Source organism: Indicator indicator, chromosome 8, assembly GCF_027791375.1.
Source record: "Indicator indicator isolate 239-I01 chromosome 8, UM_Iind_1.1, whole genome shotgun sequence".
Classification (NCBI taxonomy): Eukaryota; Metazoa; Chordata; class Aves; order Piciformes; family Indicatoridae; genus Indicator; species Indicator indicator.
This window is the reverse complement of record NC_072017.1, coordinates 24,724,299-24,746,109: the sequence shown is the minus strand read 5'-3', so window position 1 is coordinate 24,746,109 and position 21,811 is coordinate 24,724,299. Positions and strand designations below refer to the sequence as shown.

The window sequence follows — 21,811 nt, the reverse complement described above, 5'->3', positions numbered from 1 at the left end:
CATATACAAAGTACCTGGCCACCACTGGCAGCCAGAAAGAGTGGATGTCCTAATACCATTGGTACAAAGCTTGTAGGGTAAATCACAGTGGTGATGTTCTCTCTCAGTGTCAGGATGAGCTGAACTGCCAGAGGGAACTTGCTTTTTTTGCAGGAGCACAGCATCTGCATGTCAACACTTCCATTGGAGCTGGCAATAGAACCAGAGCAAAGAGCACTGCCAGTCTGTTGGGCTGCATTCAGCAGAGCACTGCCAGCAGGTGGAAGGAGGTGATTCTGCTCCTCTGCTCAGCAATACTGAGACACACCTGGAAATGCAGGATTCAGTGATAGACTTCCCAGTACAAGAGAGACATGGATACATACTGGAGAGAGTCCAGCAAAGGAGTGATGATGATGAAGGGACTGAAGCACCTCTGAGGAGGAAAGGCTGAGACAGATGTGTCTGTTCAGCCTGGACAAAAGCAGGCTTAGGCAGGGGGAACTTATCAGTGTACTGATGAGGAATGAAGACAAAGGAGCCGTGTTCTTCCTAGCAGTACTCAGTAACAGGACAAGAGGTAAAGAAACATTCCAGAAGACAGGAAATCCCACCCAAACCCAAGAAAAGACTTGTGTGTGCCTGTGCACACGCTGTGGGTGGTGTGTATGTGTGCTTGTGTGTTGTGTCTATGCTGCATGCGTTCATGCTGTGAGCAGGGTGTGTGGTTCTGTGCTGGTCTGGTGGGCCTTGTCTGTCCGTGTGTGCACGTGTTGTGTTCTCTCACATGTGCTCAGTGTATGCGGGGTGGTGCTTCAGGGCCCTGTGTGGCCCCAGCCAGTGCTTTGCTCCATGGGGATGCCAAGGGGTCTCAAGAGCAGCCTCAGCCCCAGAGAAGTGTTAAATGGGGTCAAAGGCATCTTGGACTGGTGAATGTGGGGCATATGAGGGTTTATGGGGCAGGAATGGGGGAAGGTGGAGGTACCCACAGGGTTATAAGGCACATGGAAGGTTGGGAGATGCTGTGGGAGCTATGGGGCATCCAGAAAAGCAATGTGATACTCAGAGGGTCACAATACGGGGAGAGAGAGTTGAGTGTGCATCCAGGGCATCAGGGGAACCCTGGTGGGGGTTATGGGGCATAGGAGTGGTCATTGGTCTGTGGAACGCCCAGGAGGCTGGAAAAATCCAGAGGTTTCTTAGGCACATGGGGGGCCAGTTCCACTTTGGACAGGGTTGGGATCATCCAAGGGGGCTCACAGGCACACAGAGAGGGGTAGGATCACAGAGTTCCATGAGAAGCTGATACCAGAGGCCAGGCCTCTGGCATCTCCTTTATTGCAGGTCCTAATGGGGGCCCCAGGGGGAGGGAGAATCCACATCCCCATCTGCAGCTCCACCACACTGAGCCTCACTAAGCTGCCGGTGCATGGGTGCCAGCAAGGTGCACAGGCAGCCCGTTAAGGCAGGCGACACGCACGTGGTGCTGGACCTGCCGGGCCCGGTAGGCGCAAGGGGGTCGGGTGTCACCCCCACGCAGGCGGCAGGCTGTGAGGTCCATGGGTACCGAGGTGCTGTGGAACCCTGTTGCGTCAGGCGTCTGAGTACAGGCAGCCACCAGGTCCTCTGCTGGAGCGTGCACAAAGGTGTTGGAGGGCTTGCAGGGCCGGCCTGGGGCTGTCACTCGCCTGCGGGCCAGCATGGTCTCGCAATAGCGGTGTGCTGCAAGCGAGGGTGTCCGGGGGTAGTCCACATGCTGCCGCAGGAACTTCTCATAGCGGCTCTCCCCCTCTGCCCCTGCTAGTGCTGCCAGCAGCAGGGCCATACATAGGGCCCAGCCCGCCATGGGCACCTGTAAAAAGAGGGTTCAAGGCCATCTAGACTATTGGGCCCACAATTGGAAATCCCACCCTAGATGCTTGATTCTTCTATTAATTTCCAGCCTGGGCACACGGGGCACTGGCAAATCCTCTCAAAATGCATGGTGGACCCACCCCCCAGACAGTTGGGCCATCTCTGGATCCCACCTGGATGCCTGGGTTCCCTACAAAGCACCCACGAACACCTGGATCCCCTACAGTTCTGCACTCCCTAAAAGCCTGGGTCCCCTGTGGAACACATTTCCCTGGACCCCCAGGTCCCCTATAGATTCACCCTCTGCCCCAACACCTGGATTCCCTACACATTCTCCCTGGATACCTGGGTTCCTCACAGTCCCCTCCTTTGGTCCCCATCCCTCACCTGTGTGTATGCTTCAGTTTTCCTTATGGCCTCGGGGTCTCCAGGGATCCCTCCCACTTCTCCTTGCTTCTTTTATAGTGGCCCCAGCTGGGCCAAATGGGCAAGGATCCAGGAGGAGGAGCAGAGCAATGAGCAAAGTCCAGCAGATTTGTGTGGGGGAGACAGGTGTCCAGGAGGCCCCACTCCCCCTCGTGGTCCCCTCAAGGTCATTAGGTAGTCATTAACGAACCACATGACTGTCGCTCCATGTCCTCTCAGGTGCCTCCTGCCCATGTTGTCTTGGATCATACATTTTGGCCTTGGCCATGTATCCTGTGGTAGGAAGAACACCTAGGACCCCTTGGGTGGCAGGGCAAGACTCCTAGTTCCCTGGTGAGAGCATCACCTCTGGGGCAGCTAACAGACACTTCTGTCTATATTGGACAATGTGGTGTGTCCATGGCTGCATCGCATTGCTTCAGGAGCTATGTGTCCCTTCCCTCATCACAAACTCAACCCTCTCCCTCAACCATCAAGGAGAACCTGATGAAGTCTCAAGGAGCGTGTGTCCCATCCAGAGGGAAGGACATGCAGCACACAGGAGAGGTTGTCACAAACAGGTGTAAATGATCTCCACCCTCTGCTTCAAAGACATGATAGAGACTATGATGAAAAGCAGCAAATCAAGGATAAGGAAGAAAGTGGACAGGAATCCTCACCTGCCCTTCTGCATAAGCAAACAAGTTTGGCTCCACCATTGATTGAAGGAGGACAATGATACCAGATGTGGACATTCCATAAGTGGGCCTCAGCACTTGGGTCATGGGCTGCTGGAGAGATGCACCCTTTGTGTGTGTGTCACCATCAAACCTGATGTACTTGTCCTCAAGGACAGCACAGAGCTGTCTGTTCCAGGCCCACCATGTTTTTCAGCTGGAGGCAGGCTCGTTCTCGGGCACCACCTTCCCCAAGAGAAGGTCTGGCCACAATAAAAGTGCAGAGTGCCCTGCCCTGGGCTGTGGTGCCATCTCTACAGCTCTACAGGCCTCTCAAGAGATCCTCCTTAAAGTCATACAGTGGTAACAGCTCAGGCACCTAGCCAAAATCTTGCAGACATGTCTAGATTTAACGTGAGCTGTGGCCTATTGGCTGCTCAGAATCTGCAGGAGATGGCACCTGCCTTTTGTGCTGTTGCTCCGTTTGAGCAGAGCAGCAAACCCCATCTCAGGGTGCTCTGCCCACTGGGGACCCACATCTGCACAAGCTTGACAGCCAGTGTCATCCCTGGCTGCCTGCACGACAGCTGCCCTGCCCAGGCGTCTCACATCCCCAGCACTATGCTCTCACTGAGTACCTATGAGTTCAACCACGAGACTTGCAGAGCAGCAACCTGTGTGCTCTGAACACCATGCACCTTGCTGGCTCCCTGGGGACCCAGGGATGCACTGGAAGGCTCAAGCAGGAGGTTGGGGTGTCCCAGAAAGGAGCTTTGAGGGACATGGGGGGTGTGTGGTGGGGTAAGGCAGAGAGAGAGAAGCAGTGCAGGGCTCTTTCCAGATCTCACCAAGAAAGGCCTGACAACCAAGAAATGCCTGACAAACAAACAGCTTAAGAAGAGAAAAAAAATAACAACAACAATAATAATAATACAGGTAGTGAGCAAGCTTTAATGTCTCATGGAAATCATAGATGTAGCAAGAAAAGGTGAAGGAGCTAGAGAGTGGTGAAAAGCACTTTGGGAAGAATGATGGGCAAGGAGAAATACTGATTACACCAAGGTAGAGTGTTTCCAGAGAAGGAAAGCTGTATGGTGGCTGCTATGAACAAACCACCAAGTTTGTTTCATTCATCTTGCCAAAGAAACAAGAAAGTGTACGCACAGGCCCAAAATGGGTGAAAATAGCTCTTTCTTTTGAGATATTCAATTAATAATATTTTACAACTGCCTTTTGTTCTAAAGTTTATTGCCTTACCATATTGCCTCGGGCAACTGAGAGGATTACCTGTTACTTGACCCTCTTCCAACCACTGGTTAAAGTAGTTTTAAACAATCATACCGAAATCTGATCAGAGCAGGGGACAGTTAATCTTATCTGGTAACATTGTATACCACATGTCCCTGGATGCAGAATGTGGCCTCTGCATGGCCTTTCTCTTCCCATTCACCCGGCATCTTTCCAGCCATCCCGCCACAACACGTGAGGAAGGACACTGACCTTTGTCCCAGCTGGGCTGTGTCATGCTGTACTGGGACCAGTGCTGTTTTATGCCTTCATCAATGACACAGACAGTGGGACGGAGTACACCCTCAGCAAGTTTTCAGATGACAACAAGTTGAGTGGTGCAACTGATGTGCCAGAGGGACAGGATGCTGTCCACAGGGAGCTGGACAAACATGGGAAGTGGGTCTGTGTGAACCTCAGGAGGTTGAACAACGCCAAGTGGAAGGTCATGCACCTGGGTTGGGGATATTCTTAGTATCAATATAGGATGGAAGATGAAGGGATTGAGAGCAGCCCTGTGGTGAAGGACCTGGGAGTACTAGGCTGAAAAGCTGGACGTGAGTTGGCAATGTGCACTCGCAGCCCATAAAGCCAACCAAATCTGCTGGTGGAGGGAGGTGATTCTGCCCCTCCGATCTGATGAGACCCCACTCAGAGAACTGTGTCCAGCTCTGGTGCATTCAGCACGAGAACCTGTTGGTGTGGGTCTAGAGGAGGCCACAAAACTGATCAGAGGGCTGAAACTCCTCTCCCGTGGGGACAGGCTGAGAGAGTTGGGGTTGTCCAGCCTGGAGAAGCCTCCAGGGAGACCTTATTGTGACCTTTCAGCACTTAAAGGAGGTTTGCAATATGGGGACAGACATTTTAGCAGGGCATGTGATAGGGCAAGGCATAATAGTTGCAAACTAAGAGGGCAGATTCAGACTAGATGTAAGTAAGAATTTTTTTATGATGAGGTTGATGAAACACTGGAATATGTTTGCCCAGAGATGGTAGAAGCTCCGTATGTGGAAACATTCAAAGTCAGGCTGGACGGGGCTCTGAGTGACTTGATCTAGTTGAAGATGTCCCTGCTTGCTTCAGGGAAGGTGCATTAGATGAACTTTAAAGGTTCTTTCAGCCCAACTAATTCTATGATTCGATGACGATTTTATGTTTTTTACTGCCATTCTCCCCACAGAGCGCTTCGTCCGTCCTCTGCTGCTTGTTCACCGCAGGCCTTTCCCGCACTATACGAGGGAGGGGGGGCCGGCCTCGACAGGGTGGCTGGTGCCGTGGGTGGGCTGCGTACTGGAAACATTTGACCATGATTTTGGGGGCTTTAATTTTTTAAAGGTTCGCATTTCTTTCTTTCCTCCTTATACCCTGCCTCTGACTCAGCCGGTACCCGCTTGAACCGGCAGCTTCCCCGCACGCCCGACGTTGGTTCCGACCCGGTGTGGTACGCCCCAAGGGGGCACCCGCCCGCTCAGAGCCCCGGCGTCGCTCTCGCGGGACGTCTGTAGCCTCTCGCAGATCTCGCCCGAGCCTCACTTTCGTATAATATCGCGCGAGTAGTGCTTCCGGTCTTTTCGTCGGTGGGGCGGGACCATGGCGGTCGGCAAGAACAAGCGTCTCACCAAGGGAGGCAAGAAAGGCGCCAAGAAGAAAGTGTAAGGGCGGCCGGCAGAGGAGGGCAGCGGGCCCGGGGATGCCGGGCGGGGCGTCGCGGTGGCAGGATGCCGTGGATGTGGGGCGGATGGCGGCTGCAGGGAGCGGGCCGCTGCTGTCATGGCGCTGGCAGGACGCGGGCCTCGCTGCGTGGCGGCGGGAGAGGGTGCCGCGGCAGGATCTCAGGGCAAGCGAAGGGGAGACGCTGGCAGAGCCTGGGTGCCTCCCCAGTTGGGCTTCTTGCAGCCCAGCCATGTGGCCTGCTTTAGGGAGCACTCCGCGGTCTGCGGTGGGGCGGGCCCGTGCTCCGGCAGCGGGAGTGTTCAGTGCGGTGGAGGCCCGGGCCTAGCGCAGTTTGCTCGGTGTGGAATCCGAGGTTCTCGGGTGGTGGTAAAAGCGCACCGCTTGTATCGCTCCTGAGTGATAACCGAAACCATAACGTAGTGTGGGGTTTTGTCATCTGAGTTTTATGGTGTCTTTGCCGTTGATTTGTGCCTCTCTAAAGTAAACTGCAATAGATGTCTGCCTCGCTGCAGTGGGTAATGGTCACCGTCTGCGTTCACACACTTAGCAAAGCCTGTCCACGTTAAACTTGAAAGCACAGTATGTTAACGTTTGCATTTCCATTTTGCGGAGCATATGGGGAGGTTCAGTCTGAGAAAATCATTAAAAATCTTTTCTGCTTTATTTAAGGGTTGATCCTTTCTCCAAAAAGGACTGGTACGATGTCAAAGCACCAGCAATGTTTAATATCCGAAACATTGGGAAGACACTTGTCACCAGGACTCAAGGAACTAGTGAGTAGTGGGGTTTTGTGCAGTAAAGGGAGATGTATTTGTTCCATGTGCTAGCTCCAAATGAGGCTTGATCAAAGAACTGCTAACAGGTACTTCTTGCTCATTGTGAACAAAACGCCTCTAGAGTTAATTATTTTATTTGAGTAACTTATAAAGTTGGCTGAATTGTTTAAATGAAGGTGCTTATAATCATAGAATTGTTTAGGCTGGAAAAGACTTTAAGATTGAGTCCAATTGGCAAGCCAAAACCACCATGCCCACTAAACCGTGTCCCAGAGTGCCATGTCTACACATTTTTTTGAACACCTCCAGGGATAGTCATTCCCACAGCCTCTCTGAGCAGCTTGTTCTAATGCTTGACGACTTCCAGTAAAGACATTTTTCCTAATACCAAACCTGGAGTCCTCTGATGCAACTTGAGGCCATTTGCTTTTGTCTGATCATTAGCTGGTTGGGACAAAAGATATGATACCTACCTCACTACAGCCTCCTTTCAGGTAATTGATAATTCAGTGATAATGTCTGCTCTCAGCCTCCTCTTCAGACTAAACAATCCCAGTTCCCACAGCTGCTCCTTGTAAGACTTAAATGCCCTTCACCACCTTCAGTGCCCTTTTTGGGCACGCTCCAGCAACTCACTATCTTTCTTATGATGAGGGCCCCAACACTGAATGCAGCACTCAAGGAGCAGCCACAGAGGTGCCCAGTACAGGGGCACAGTTGCTTTACTGCTTCTGCTGGCTACACTTCTTGATTCAGGCCAGGATGCTGTTGACCTTCGTGGCCACCTGAGCATGCTGCTGGTTCATGTTCAGACAGCTGTCAACCGGCATCCCCAGGTCCTTTTCTGCTGGCCTGCTTTCCAGCCAGTCCTCACCAAGCCTTTAATGTTGCATGCAGTTGTTGTGACCCACGTGTAGGATCTGAAACCTGGCTTTGTAGTACAAAGGACCTTGGCCTGTTGATCCAGTCTGCCCAGGTCCTTCTGTAGAGGCTTCCTACCCTCAAGGAGATCAGTTGTCCTACGCAATTTATTGTCATTGGCAACTGTCTGAGGGTGCACTCAATCTCCTCCTGTACATAACATAAAGAGTGGCCCTAGTACTGAGCCCCTGGGGAGGACCACTTGTGATTGGCTGCCAACTGGATTTGACTCCACCACAACTCTTGGCTCAGCTGTCCAGATGTTTTTTACCCAGCAAAGAGTACACCTGTCTAAGCCATGAGCTGACAGTTTCTTCGGGAGGAGTCTGTGGGAGATGGTGTCAAAGGCTTCACTGAAGTAAAACATCCACAGCCTTTCCCTCATTCAGTAGGTGGATCATCTGGTCATAGAAGGAGATCAGGTTGGTCAAGCAGGACCTGCCTTCCCTGAACCCACGCTTACTTGCAGGGGAGTTAATATAGTGTGGCCTTTCTTTGTGCAAGGTTACCAAGTCAAGGGTATGATGTGGAAGGACATGCTTGAAGCTTCCAATGAGCTGCTGTGGTAACTGATGAGTGTGAGGAAAGGAAAGAATTAAGGAGTTAATCTGATGTTCAGTGGGAGACTGCTACAGGAGATTTTGGTTAAAATGGGATCTTAACAGACCATTGTGTTAGACTGAAGTTTGAGGCTTTCAGGTAAAGAGACCTCTCTGTTGAGAGAGAGAATTGCCAACGTAATGGGCACAAATGTAGGTGTATTACTGAAGGGTAAAGGTTTCTTACATAATCTGGTGCCTTACTACAAGGAAGCCTCTTAGGGATGCAGGCTGATCTGGAGAGAGGTAAGAGTATTTTTGGAAAGTTGGCTACATAGAGTGTCTCAATAGTTGCATTATGTTTTTGGGCTTGCACTTAAGTTAGGAAGATGGGCAGTATTGTGAATGTATACATACAAAAGAAGTAAAATAATGGTCACTGTAAATGAAGGATGAGACAGCCAACATTAAAACAGGGAGAGTTTCTGTGAATTGACTGTGCTTGGGTGTTCCTTGGTGCTTTTTTATCACTGATGGTGTGGCTTTTTATTTGTTTTCATTATTGTTCATGATTTCCAAATACCTCATAACCTTTTCCACTTCCAAACCCAGTTCTTACGCTGCTGGAGTCTGCGGTGTACTGGTATTTGTGTTAAGATTTAGCCAAATACGATACTTGGTTCTGAGTCAGTTTGGTTGTGTTGAAGACAGGCATAAAATTCAGCCAGTGGCACCACCGTCTATTGGAAAACAGCAAATGGAAATCCAGTGTCTGACTTGAACAATACTTTTCTAATGTTAATAAAAGGTGTTTTGTTTTGTTTCGTAATACAGAAATTGCCTCTGATGGATTGAAGGGCCGTGTATTTGAAGTGAGTCTGGCTGACCTGCAGAACGATGAGGTTGCATTCCGTAAATTTAAACTGATAACTGAGGACGTTCAGGGCAAAAATTGTCTGACGAACTTCCATGGAATGGACCTCACCCGGGATAAAATGTGCTCCATGGTCAAAAAATGGCAGGTGTGTAAAGAACAAGGTCTGCTTTGCTGCTGGTGCATTTAGGAAAGGAGGCGGCCACTGATGCATTGTGAAACTGTGTTTGAAGTGGCATCAGCAGGTATTCATGACTGTCAGGTGCATGGTTTGAGGAAGCCATCTGTTGCATTGATAAATAACTTTTTTTCAGACAATGATTGAGGCCCATGTAGATGTCAAAACTACCGATGGTTACCTACTGCGCCTCTTCTGCGTGGGTTTTACCAAGAAGCGTAACAACCAAATCCGCAAGACCTCCTATGCCCAGCATCAGCAGGTGCGACAGATTCGCAGGAAGATGATGGAGATCATGACCCGTGAGGTCCAAACCAATGACCTGAAAGAAGTTGTCAATAAGCTGTAAGCTTTGGCTGTGGGTTTTTTTTTTTTCCTTCTGCAGTTCAAATAGTTTTGTTGTTCAGTTGTTGCCAAGTACTTCGGGAACACTGGTGCCTCATATCATGTTCAGCAGAGACCAGGCAAGGTGCCTGTCATGTGGAAAAGCTAATATGCCATTTTCTTAGAATGTTCTCTTAATCTGTGACATGCTTTACTACTATTAACCATCATGTTCACATAGATGTAAAGTCAGGCTCTCCAGAGGGTTTTGATTCATGTTTCTACATGAATCTGTTGGGGTCACAAATGTTCTGTCTTTTGCTGATAGAAGAAAGTATTGTGTGTTTGCTTCTGAAAGTTTGATTGCAGATCTGCTTTCAAAATGGGCACACTTGCACCAAACCTTACAGCATTGCAAGGAAAATGCCCTTGAATCTAAACGTACTTGAAGAAAATTGTCAGAGTGAAGGTAGTACTGATGCAGATTTCTGTGGAATGTTACCATTCCTAAGAGTTCTTTTAAGTCTGTGTTCTTGAAGAAGCAGCAGGCAGAGTGTTCAGCATTCTGGTACTGATGTGTTCTCTGATATTTCAGGATCCCAGACAGCATTGGCAAAGACATAGAGAAGGCATGTCAGTCCATTTACCCTCTTCATGATGTCTATGTCCGCAAGGTTAAGATGCTGAAGAAGCCCAAGTTTGAATGTAAGTCAGTTACTGCAGTCATGCTGTTCTTAGGGGGGCAGGGTGTGGGAAGTTGTTAGCAGCGTGTTTGCTTTCAGCTAAGAAAGTATCAAAGCAGCATCATAAGCTTGTAGCTGTGGTAGTGAAAGGGCTTGTCCTCTTAGTCCTGTGTTTGGCTTTCAGCCTCAAAAGCTGAGCAGTGATTTTTCAGGTCAGGGCTGCTTTGAATTCTTGCCTGACCCTGCGTCTGAACGTTCAAAACCTTTGCCTTGGGAATGAATGATGACAAAATGTTTCGGTCCCAGATGACATGGAGTGATTCCACTTTGCCCATTTTCTGACATTCCCATGCAATGCAGTAGCAGGGTTTTAGCTTCTTTTTCCAAACAAAGCTTTAATTTGCAGTTTCGTTACATAGCAGTTTCACTGCTTGTTGCTTTCTGACTGGCAGTCAGCATCTCCTTGCACGAGCTTTCGGGAATGGCCTTGATCATGTCCACATTACGTGTACTGGTGGTTTAATTTGTATGTGATGAGCAATTCAGTAATTAAAAACTGTTGCAAGTGGGTGCATCTCTCACTATGTATAATACTTCTTCTTTTTAGTGGGCAAGCTGATGGAACTGCATGGTGAAGGTGGTGGTGCTGGAAAGCCTTCTGGGGATGAGGCAGGCACAAAAGTAGAGCGAGCTGATGGATATGAGCCTCCTGTGCAAGAATCTGTTTGAAACTAAAAATCAATGGAAAATAAAAGTTTTAATATACCGAATTAATGTTTGGTTGCCTGTTGCTGCTAGACAATATCGGTGCCACATATGTGAATGGGTTACTGCTGTGGCTTAAAAAAAAATAAGGGCACAAGTATTTGATTTGGAGATGGGATTTTTGTGATTGGTGTTGTGAGATAGGCAGAAGAAAATGGTGTGTCCTTTTTGAAAGGTGGAAAGTACACCACCATGGATTTTGTATATTTTCCTTTCCTGGTAACTTTCATCCTCACAAACGAAATATTTTGGCTGCCTGCAGAGGTTGTCTTGGTGAAAGGTGTTTCAAAGAGGAACATCGTACAGGACAACTGGGGCCGTGCTGTGAGACTCCCTGTTTCAGAGTTGTTTATTATAGGGAAGACTTGGGCATTTATCCAGGCTATATAGATCAGAATTGCATGTGTGTGGGTTTAAGCTTCTCGGTGGCAATTTGATAGGACTTCTTATGGGATAGATCTGGTCTCTCATAGTCAAAAAGTGTTAAAAGCTCTTTGAAGTGTAATTTTAATTCTGTAAGCAGTGTTTTGAGCAGTGTAGAAATGCAGAATATGCTCAAGTGTGGGGTTCCATGTAGTTATTCAACCTCTATCAGAACTGAGGGCAGAACTAATCACAGTGGAAAAACCTGTGGAGCTTCAGGAGGAAAAGAATGCTGTGAAGAGGCAGTGGTCTGTGTTCTGAAGAGATCTGCTGACTTTGTTTTTTCCATTATCTGATAGCATTTTTGCCAATTCTTTAGCTTACACAAGCTTAAAAATTGAAGAGTGTGTTTTTCTGGCTGAGACATGGAATATTTTTCACTATCAGCACGTTTTGTAAAAGCTTAGTACCTGCCTACACCGTTACTAATTTGTTGGTAAGTTTGTGATTAAAGCTTGAGAACAAAATGGTACAGACCCATTTATTGAGGTTGCTCAGGTAGTGGTGACTTGCAGTCAGCTGTGAAGTGCCTTAGAATGAGAAGTGGAGGAAAGTAACAAAATGTTCCTGCTGCAACAGAGATACCTGGGGAAAGTAAGGGAGGCTTCCTGTGGGGGTCAGGGATTTTTATCTTTTCCTAGTTGGTAACTCTGATTTGGAGAAATGATGATGCAAAATGAATGTGTTCTAATTTATTAAGACTGCAGGTGATGTGATTTCATGGTGTTTCCAAGTCACTGTTTTAGTAGGTGGGATGATACTGTGTAGTACATGACTTAATGTTCAAGTAGCCATCTGCACTGGGTTGTAAATACAGGCCTGCTTGTTCTGCCTTTTCTGGCCTTCAGTGGAAGGGTAGCAAGTGTCTAAAACTGCCACCATGCTGGAACAGGAAAAAAGGAATGGTGCTGCTTTTAATCTTCTCTGCTCATCTGTATTGTTGAGGCAGGTGTCATTGTCCTCTGAGTCCCAGACAGTCATATTTTTGAGGTTATAAATTGCAACAAATGCCTCCTCACTTTTGTAAGAAAACTGAGAATTTTTCACTGGAATTGGAAAAACAAAGTATGATTTATATAGTGTTAAGTATGGTGAGGCTGAAAGTCCTTGAACCTACTACAGTAAGGCAGGCACATGTGTACATATATGTGCATACATTGAAGCTCTGCATTAGAATGGTGGAGGTTCAAAGTCACCTCTGAAGATCATCTAATCTCAGTTAGCATTAGAGTAAGATCTGTCAGCTTTCTAGTAATGGATGTGTGCTGGCTGTATTTGCTGTGATTAGCAGCAGTTCCCTCAAACCACAGGGGGATGCAACTGACCTGCCTGTACTCTGTAGAGTAGGAGAGGGAAACCCTAAAGTGTTTCTGAGCTTGCTGCTGAAAACTCCTCATTCATCCTTTTACTTTTGCCTTCAGCTGTACATCTGAGGAATGTATGTTGCAAAAAAGGTGGCTGGTCCAATAGGGTTTGGGCAAAGAATAAGAACTTGCTTTTTTCCAGTTTGTTCATTTTTTTTTTTCAGCAGTAGAGGGTTGGCGTTCTCACACAGGGGCTCTAGGTAGATGTATGCTTTATAAAACTACTTCAGATGGAGGGAAGACTAAGCAGGAGGGCAAACCTTGAGCATCCTCTCTGTTCTCTGTAGAGATCTCGGCTGAAAAGCCATGGTGTATGGATAGCAGCAGACAGCTGAGCACACAAGAGTAGGTTCAGAATTGCTGATCAGCTCAGGGTCAGACCAAGTCTTCATCACGAGTAATCTTGCCACAGCCAGAGCAGTCAGGACCTTGTGTGATTGCCTGCAATGGGTGTGGTTGCTGCTGGTAGCACATGTCAAATTCTGCACGTGTCAAGTGTGACATGTACCTGAGTTTGGAGACTTGACTCCCAACTGCTTAGAGCTGTCAGGATTCTGGGCAGGGGCTGGACTGCTTGCTCAGGGATGCCACACTGCTGCATTTGCCTGCAGGTGGGTGGAGGTTTGTTGCTGTTGGGTTGTACACATAAGCAGAATGAAACTGTAAAATTGTTACGTCAAGTGGAAAGCTTAAGCCATCATGACTTAATTATAAAAAAAGTTTATTGGTTAAATACATTCGTAATTTACAGAAGTACCATAACAAACTTACTGGACTTAACAAAGGTTTTATTTAGGACACCATTAATTGTACACCAGGACCAAGATGCCTTTCTGAAGGTATTTCCAGAGGATGGGTAGAACAGATAATGTTTTCTTAAGTGAGGCTTTCATTTCATATGAATGTATGGGGGGGTCTAGCTGAATTTCAAATTACAGCTGAAATTTGCAACTATATTGTAGTTAGCATTTGCACTCCACCTCCTTCTCAGTTTGCTTGTTGGTTTTTTTTTTTTTTAAATTGTATACACCTTAGGAATCTCACATTCTGATCTGTATGAAGTTTCATGGTGGTATTAGGCATATCAATCATTAAGAAAATCCCTTCCTGTAAAAGCCAAGTCTCTTAACTTTTTCCAGTTGTAGTAAGTACACTGCTTTGGCTGCTTGTAGTAATGCAAGCAGCCTTCAGATGGCACTCCTTGCTCTGAATGTAAGGCTTTGCTACTCTTCCTGCCCTGCTTAACAGGGCAGAGATGATCAAGAGTGGTCTTAGCTACTGACAGGCACTGACTTTAAACATTCAGTGGAGGTTACAAAAACAACTGCTCAATACACGTTTATAAAAATGAGAAAGAGGAAGTTGGAAAAAAAAAATAAAAACTCGGTTCTACTTTTGAGACTTGTATCAAAATCTTAGAAAACTGCCAGACAAACAGTAAGTAAACATACACTGAAGCCTCACCTGCTACCACAGCAATGTGGTATGTGGGTATTCTGTTGGTGTGGGCTCTGCTTGGTTTTGCTGTTCCCCCCTGCTGTGCCTGCTGGAGGTTCAGGAGTTGTTGGCACAGGTCATGGGGGAAGAAGCCTGGTTTAAAAGGCTGATCCACTGAAAGTTCATAGTTGAAAGTCTTGGCGTGGGCTTGCAGAGGTCAGGAAAGCTAGCTAGCTGTGTATTTGTGTTGTCAGATTTCTCCAGAAGGAGCTATCTGCGTTACTGGAATAAAAACTGAGCCATTGGAATCTCCTGGCAGGAGAGCTTGGAGAGTGGGAAGGGTTGTCCTCTGAGGTGGACTTGCAATAACATTTAATTCCACAGGAGTTCTGGATGTTTGGGATGGTAAAACTGAAAAAAAGCTGTGTAGATTGTCATGTTTCCATCTCTCTAGAATGGCATGTAACTTCTAATTGTTTTTATAATGTTAATTGCTGTAACGAAAGCAGAAATCCAGTTCATTAAACCTGTGTGATCTTCATCCCCTGGTGATGTGCTGGCACAGTTTAAATACACACTGCTTCTTGAGAAAAAAGTAACAGAGGGGTAAGGCTTGTGTCTGTATTTGCAAGTACTGTGGTGTAAGTGATTGTGGAGTGAAACAATGCTGCAGGTTCTTCAGGCTTGTTTTGTGTGAGGTCAAGTCTGCTACCAAGACTGGATTCTTGTTTCCTGCTGAGGGGGAGTCCTTCAGTTCAGTTTTGCCTGACCCACAGTGTAGTGCATGGGGAGGGGAAGGCTACCCTTACCAATTTGGGAACACCTTTTGTTGCAGTAGGTATTTGGTGCTGTAGCACTTAGGACTTCCTACTGGTAAAGCTGTAGGCAGGCACTTGACTAAATCAAAACTCACTATGTCAGTCATGATTCTAGTTTCTAGTCTCCAGCTGCCACTCAGCTGTTGGCCTTTTCACAACCTAAACTTACAGACCCACGAAGCAAAAATCTTGGAAAATCAAGGGTATCGTGGTGCCTGATGACCTGCATCTTTCTGAAGTAGTGACTCATCCTAACAGTGTAATACTTGCTTTTGCTAAATAGTACAACTGGTGGAATACTGTTAAGAGTGAAAGAGCCAGCTGAAGCCTAATTTTTCTTCTATTCCAGTCAGATGAAGTTAGCAGTTAATCAAGACGCATTTAACTATTTTATCAGAAGTTGTGTTGCAATTTACTACCAGGAGTTCCTATAATGTGGAGCTACCTCAGTCATGTCTGTCTTAGTTTGTTGTTCAAGTCACGCTGATGCTTTTGACTAAATGTCTTTGTTGGAACTTCTTGAAGTAACCTCTTACCAGGCATCTTTTCCTTAAGGCCTTGACAGACCTCTTACAATGCTGCTCAGTATAGTTGGTGTGTGGGTAACAAACTGTAAACTAATCTCATGTTTGCTGAAAGCTAAACCCAGGGCTGTATAATCATTCATGTTAAGGACAGGAATAGTGTGACTGAAGTATGTTCCAGTGCTTGAGGGATAAATGACACGCAGGCTGAGGGAAGACTGGCTTTCCACTTACATGAAGGGGATGGAGGGGAAAATAGTTGGAATAATGCAGATACTACAGGGAGGGGAGTCTAAGAAGGCTCAGTAAATGCTGTCTGTTACAACTATCTTCAGCTGGGAAAGAAGGGTGTGACTGATGATGCTCAAAGGACAGTGGGCAGAAGAAAAATCTAAACCTCTGTCTGGAAAGGGTTTGGGGGAGGAAGGTCTAAGGTGATTCATACCAATTTGGACATTAAGTATTTTGCCTCTTCATGAATAAAGTTTTTTACTTGTGTGATCTTCCTGTATCAGCAGCTTGGGCTAAGAGAAGAATGCCACACCAGGATTTTCCCTCTTACCAGTATTAGGTTTGATATTTTTCTACTATGAAATAGCAGTTATCTTCCTTATCTTCTAAATCATAAACCAGGTGGGTTCTACTGCTAATGTGGAAGTCAAGCAGTAATGAAACCTGAATATCAAACTTGATCTACATACTGAATACTGTATTTATATCTTTGAAACAATTTTTAAAATTTTAAAGTTTTTAAAGACCAAAGAACCTTACTTTCTGTGGCTTTGTGCATGATAAATCTAACACCAGATAGTAAACATACTAGAATGCTATTTAAGTTAAAATGGTGTTGCACCACAGTATTTCCGTAGCTGGGAAACCACTGAGAATCCTGTTTGTATTTGCTCTTGGGGCGTTCATGAAACATGACTACATACACTGTCATGGAAGGCTAACATGTTCTTCTTTGACTTCAAGATAATAGCATGACTCTCTAGAAAAAGTAGTGCAAAACATAGTCAAAACAGGTTGATGTTTTTGCTGTGCCTTTAGGGTAGGAAACATTCTCTCCCATGTGCAGGGAGTACAAAGAGAAGCAACACTTCATGGTGTTTTTAAAATGTGAACAAAGTTCTTGGGAAATATCCCAGACTTTCCTTGTATCTCTCCACTCATCCAGTCCTCGTCTACAGATTCCAGCTCTGTTATTGTATCACCAGCCTGTAAGAGAAGGAGTAAAGTCAGTCACTACAGCTTAGCCTGCAATGTTAATGCATACATAGGTGGTTTTATTCAGAAGCAATTAACATCAATCAAATGGAAGTAGGATGTGGCCAGTCTCTTCTGTTGCTTACATCTCTTTGAGATTGTTTGCCAAAAGCAGCTGAAGCTTCTCTTAGGGTTAATACTTGCTGAAAAATCGCCACCTTTGGGAAGGAAAAACTAGCAGTGCTGTGTAACTTCCTGCATTGCCTAAGCTGTCCAGGGTGGTGGGTAAGTGAGAAAGCTGGCCTACAGTCTCCCTGCCTTACCTGTGATTTGTGTGTTTTGCTGTGTTATAAGGGTTTCTTAAAAAGCACTTCTGTTTGGCTTTTTTTTTTTTTCAGTTTAATCCAAATATTTTCTAGCACTTAGAAACTTTCCTCTTTCCTTTGGAAAATTTAATTTCCCAAAAAGGAGAAGAATTGTCTAAGTAGCTCAGTGTGCCTGTTTCAAATAAAGTGCAGGCTCCTACATTTGATCCTTGTTCCTTTTTCTGTTCCATGTCCTTCCTTCATCTGATGTACTATCTTGGCTCTGACCATTCTTCTAGTACCTATGTTCTTCTGTTCTGCTTTCAAGAGGTATCTATCCTTTCAGCATTGCAAGCTGCTAATGCTAAAACTAATTATGTGGCTGGTTTTAGAAGAGGACATAGTGTATTCCAGCTGTTAAATGCTATTTTTGGCCTGCTGTGAAAGTCTGCTGTGTCTCACAAACTTGGTTTTGAGGACAGTTACCTAAGTCATGACTTTGAATCTACAAGGGCATGCTGCTGCTTGTTCATGCTTCTTAATATTACCTGGACATCCAGTAAGTATTTAATTCCTCTTCTTGCTCCCATGGCAATTACGTATTGTGCTGCCAGACATGGTAGATTTTGCTGTGATAGGTGTCCCTTAGAGGCACTGCTGCTGTAGCACTGCCAGTCTTTACTATTATCCTCCTTGTTAGTGTTTTTCTACTTAAAAAAAGAGGCTCCCTTGACTGTATCAACTGATCAAGAACTGAACATCCTCCAAATTGAGGTAGGTTTGTCTTGTGTTTACTGGATCAGAGAAGCTGAAGTAACTCTGCAGGTCCTGACCTCTTTTTCAGTGTCTTCAGTGAAGATTTTGGCAATATGAAACACAAGTGCTAAGGGCAAAAATGTTGTTTTTAGAGACCATTTATTGAAAATGTTACTATCTATGCCTGTTCTGTGATTCATTCCTTCTGGTTCCAAGCTGACTTTCACAGCTGAAAATAGGCTTGGAACAATTTTTTTAGCAATCTTTAGAAGTGTAAGAGCTTTTGTAAAAGGAGGCCAAGAGAAGTACTTACTTTGAAGGAAAGCTCATCTTCATTTTCTCCATGAAAATCATAAAGAGCTTTGGCTTTTCCTTTCTTCCCTCCTATGGATTGTGACAGCTCTGCCCTGGCTGCAGAACAGACAAGGTAAGTTATATGGATTGGAGTGACACAAATCTCTTTCCGGAGAAGCTTCCTGACATTCTTGTATTTTTTCCCCACTAGTGTTCAGATGTTATTGCTACTGCTGCTTAGCAAATTCACTGTCGTAGTAGAATAAAAATTTACTGACACTAGTTCATTTTACAGTATTAACACGTTTTCATGGTTCCACTTCGAAGAGGGCTAAATTTAAAGTTCACTTACTTGAACTTTGCAATGATGACATCTAATAAAAGCCATCTTTTCCTCTCTGGACTTGGAGATGAGGTGACACTTGCTGTGTGCTATTTGCCAGTTGGGTGGAATTTGTTTCCTGTCAACTTTCACTGATTGCTTTACTTGCAAAAATTATGTGAAATTAAATTTTTTTTTTCCCTTCTCCTGGGTCTTCTGTAAAGGTTTTGACTGCATTGATTGGGGGACCAAAAAGAAGCTTGAGGAGAGGTAAGTGTTCATTCTTTACTTCACCAGGGGGATTAAAATAGTGCTGTGCCAAGAGGCAGCAGTTGTAGTTATTCACAGCTCTACCATCTCTTTGCCTGCACTGCAGTGTTTGTCTTCAGCTGAAGGAGAACCTGGCTCCTCAGCATTTGCTAACCCTGAATTCCTACACTATAGGGGGTGCAGTAGTCCTGTTTTGTCTCTGCCCAAACCACACTTCAAACCATCCCAGAATCTATCACCTCCCACATTGTCTACTGTTTATTGCCGTTATTAGAGAGGGTGGTTCAACACTGAGCTTAACTTTAGGATGTTAAGGACTGTCATGGTGTGTGTCTTGTTAATGCAATGGAATAGTTAGGTTCTCCCAGAACTTGTCACAGCTGTCACAACCCAAGGAGTAATGAGTTGCCATCCAGTTGGGGCAAGATACCTGAGCAGGTCTGAACAAAAACTGCTGGGAAAATCCCTTCCTTTTCATTCAGTCTTCCTCTATACCACTGCAAATCTACTTGTTCCAGTATTTGGATGTAGTCTCCCTTTTTAAAGGATAAATCGTCTTTGGTTTCTGCTGTAAAATCATGAAGTGCTTCACACCACTCTGCAGAGCATCTGTTGTTCTATTAAAGTGAGCAGAAGAAATGCATTAATTTTAGAAGCATTAATGGAGCCCATAAGCTGATGGATACTAGTGAAAGCAGCTGTAGGGCACACAGGTGTCCTGACTGTCTCTCATACAGTAGTTTCACTGCAGATGTAGACTAGAATGGCATTTCAGCAATTACCCCAGAATTTTGTCAAGGCTCAGACACAATCCTTTTTATCACTGCTGGCAGGGGGACAGGATTAATAAATTCAAAATTAGACCACTGCAGCAATACTTAAAATAGAGATAAGAATTTGCTTAAGCACAAAGGATGAAAATTTACTGATGTTAATTTACCAGAAGCTATGAATTCAATCAGTGTAGGCCAGCTGTAAGAATTCAAGATGTGAGGGTGCAGCACTGTGTGCTCCATTCAGCTTTAAAGCTGTGCAGCTGACGTGGTGCTGCCATAGAAAGCCTGCACCATGCAAATTCTTTGCTCAGCTGTAACATTTTATTACCTGAGGAAGGGAAGAAGCAGCCTCCACCTTGTTCTTCAGTGCTGCTCCTGTACCTACATAAGTAAAGCACAACTTAGAATAGCAGCAATAACTATTCAAAACCTTAACTAATGATGGAGATTGTAGATATTCAAAGTGAATATTAAGAATAGCTTCTAATGAAGTCCTACTTATTTCTTTTGCTTTTGTAAAAATCTCTCTTTTCTCCCTTTCTATCTTCTTCCCCTATTCATTGTCCCTTTGGACTTTTTTTTTTTTTTCTCCTGCATGCTAACAACGATCTTTGCAAACATATTCATACCTGTTCCAGGCAGATCTTCAATTACTTCCACAAAGTTCAAGGGGAAAATTCCAGATGTGCCTCTGAGCTCTCCTTTGGCCCACTCTTCATTGACATATTCTTTAAGGATAATAGTTTCACCTTCTGAAAAACTGAGCTCATCTTTCTGATCTCCAATATACTCAAATCGTGCTATGCATCTTGGGCCTCTACACAAACGAAAGAGAAGCTTACTTTGCTTGTTATTATTGTCCACTTAATATAACAAGGCAGCTTTGTGCAAAATACGGATTGATATCTTTAAAATTATGAAGGACTGCGCTGAAGATAAAACAAGCAGGAGACTCTGATGCTGCTGAGGTTAATCAGATTGGCTCACAGTTTCTGTAACCAATTTTTGTGAAAAGTGATGGGAAATGCTGTTCTAATACAGCTCGTAAGAGGAAGTGAATGGAATTATATCTGCAGAAACATTTATTACAAAGATAAAAGGTATCTACGAATTTTTTTGAAGGCATGAAGTGAGTTTTTAGGCTTTTTTTCCCCCCTCAATGAGAGTCTTAATAAAACATCAAACTTTCAGTTTTGAAAGCTTAATTAAAAAATATATTTCAGGGGAGAAACTGTCAACCATGTTAACCTCAGCACCTCTGACATGCTTCAAAGTGATCTTTTTTTACTTCCTAGATGAGAAAGAAAATAAGACTTAATCTGACTTACTTAACATAGTGTGGTGAACAGGGTATTTTCTTCTTTCTGCCTTCTTCTGGAACATCGGTCTAGTAAGGAAAAAAAAAATTGGTCTTCAGTGTCAGAATTAGGCTTGCTATAAATTTGATCTGTTTTTTGATGCAGTGAACCATTTTGTATCTTTTTTAGATAAGGCCTTTAGATAAGGCACTGAACTAATAGTTGCTGGGCTCCAAAACAGCACCTGTCTTGCCTTCTGTTTATTGTCAAGTGTCACATTCAGTAATGGGATTGCTTTAAGATGCTCATTTGCAACAACATAATCTCCCTGTACCATGCCAGTACAACCATTTGTGCAGCCACTTAGTAAGCCACTTAGGTGAACTGATCCAGCTGGAAAAAAATATTTGAGGAAGAAAAATCCTCCTGTTTTGTTGGGCCAAAGTGCTATCCTGACCCAGTCTGCTGTATGGCATAGTCCAAGGGTCAAGAAAATTAGAGAAGCTGGAGGATTGGAGGAGGTGCAAATAGCAACCATCTTACTCAGTGTTCGTTCTTACAAGCGGCTGTGAAAAATAATCTCCTCTCTATACCCTGAGAAACTACTCAGGTTAACAAAGAGAATCTGGCAAGGGCTGTGATTTTCTCACTTGGCTCCAAATTAACAGCAAAGTAATCCCCATAGAACAAGTTGGTCGTGCCAAATCAAGCATCGTTCTAATACCATACAAACAAGTCAGTCTGTCTTTGCTGCCAGAGGGAAAAGAGATTATCTAAATACAGAATGGAGTTAAATGTACAGGAGCTGTAGTAAATAGAATCAGAAAATAACTGCAGTAGGACCCTATGCAGCAACATAATCAAAGCCCACATACAACTACTTTAACGAAGCTGGCAGGAAATATCCCTGTGCGATTCCCACATCTTCCTCTGTACCACTCGCTGTCGATTTTTTCCAAAAGACAAACAGTGTCTCCAGAATGAAGGTCCAAGTCATCAACATGCTCTGTAAGACAGCATCATTTCAGTTATTTCACTCACACTTGCTGATTTTCTCTAAGTAAAAAAAAAAAAAAAAAAAT

At 45.0% G+C, this 21,811-nt stretch overlaps 3 protein-coding genes and 1 non-coding gene across 4 annotated transcripts in view; 2 read left to right on the top strand and 2 right to left on the bottom strand.

Annotated features, from left to right (window-relative positions):
* Positions 1-1,279: 1,279 nt before the first annotated feature.
* Positions 1,280-2,251, bottom strand: LOC128968645 (ribonuclease CL2-like). The gene is made up of 2 exons (XM_054383206.1): positions 2,221-2,251; positions 1,280-1,831 (listed from the first exon to the last, which is right to left on the bottom strand). The coding sequence occupies exon 2, from the start codon at positions 1,823-1,825 to the stop codon at positions 1,394-1,396; it is 432 nt and encodes a 143-aa protein (XP_054239181.1). The 5' UTR covers positions 1,826-1,831; positions 2,221-2,251; the 3' UTR covers positions 1,280-1,393.
* Positions 2,252-5,779: 3,528 nt separating this feature from the next.
* On the top strand, positions 5,780-10,934 carry RPS3A (ribosomal protein S3A). Its single transcript, XM_054382927.1, has 6 exons — positions 5,780-5,854; positions 6,546-6,649; positions 8,947-9,134; positions 9,301-9,509; positions 10,084-10,193; positions 10,779-10,934. Exons 1-6 carry the CDS (start codon positions 5,793-5,795, stop codon positions 10,898-10,900), a joined length of 795 nt encoding a protein of 264 aa, XP_054238902.1. The 5' UTR covers positions 5,780-5,792; the 3' UTR covers positions 10,901-10,934.
* Positions 10,447-10,517, top strand: LOC128968753 (small nucleolar RNA SNORD73). The gene has a single exon (XR_008489141.1). It is a non-coding gene; the product is annotated as a small nucleolar RNA SNORD73 (small nucleolar RNA).
* Positions 10,935-16,603: 5,669 nt separating the features above from the next.
* SH3D19 (SH3 domain containing 19) overlaps positions 16,604-21,811 on the bottom strand; it is a 75,447-nt gene continuing 70,239 nt past the window's right edge. Inside the window, exons 14-20 of the mRNA XM_054382952.1 lie at positions 21,605-21,735; positions 20,760-20,818; positions 20,061-20,248; positions 19,760-19,812; positions 19,086-19,272; positions 18,083-18,180; positions 16,604-16,720 (exon numbers count right to left, since the gene is read on the bottom strand). Of these exons, the coding sequence (XP_054238927.1) occupies positions 16,604-16,720; positions 18,083-18,180; positions 19,086-19,272; positions 19,760-19,812; positions 20,061-20,248; positions 20,760-20,818; positions 21,605-21,735 (833 nt within the window). The remainder of the gene's footprint in view (positions 16,721-18,082; positions 18,181-19,085; positions 19,273-19,759; positions 19,813-20,060; positions 20,249-20,759; positions 20,819-21,604; positions 21,736-21,811) is intronic.

Bases quoted from the DNA above. Each gene is read 5' to 3' on its own strand.
- LOC128968645 (XM_054383206.1), bottom strand. From the start codon at position 1,825: ATGGCGGGCTGGGCCCTATGTATGGCCCTGCTGCTGGCAGCACTAGCA.
- RPS3A (XM_054382927.1), top strand. From the start codon at position 5,793: ATGGCGGTCGGCAAGAACAAGCGTCTCACCAAGGGAGGCAAGAAAGGC. The intron at 5,855-6,545 runs GTAAGGGCGGCC...GCTTTATTTAAG, and splicing joins AAAGGCGCCAAGAAGAAAGT to GGTTGATCCTTTCTCCAAAA. The intron at 6,650-8,946 runs GTGAGTAGTGGG...TTCGTAATACAG, and splicing joins CACCAGGACTCAAGGAACTA to AAATTGCCTCTGATGGATTG.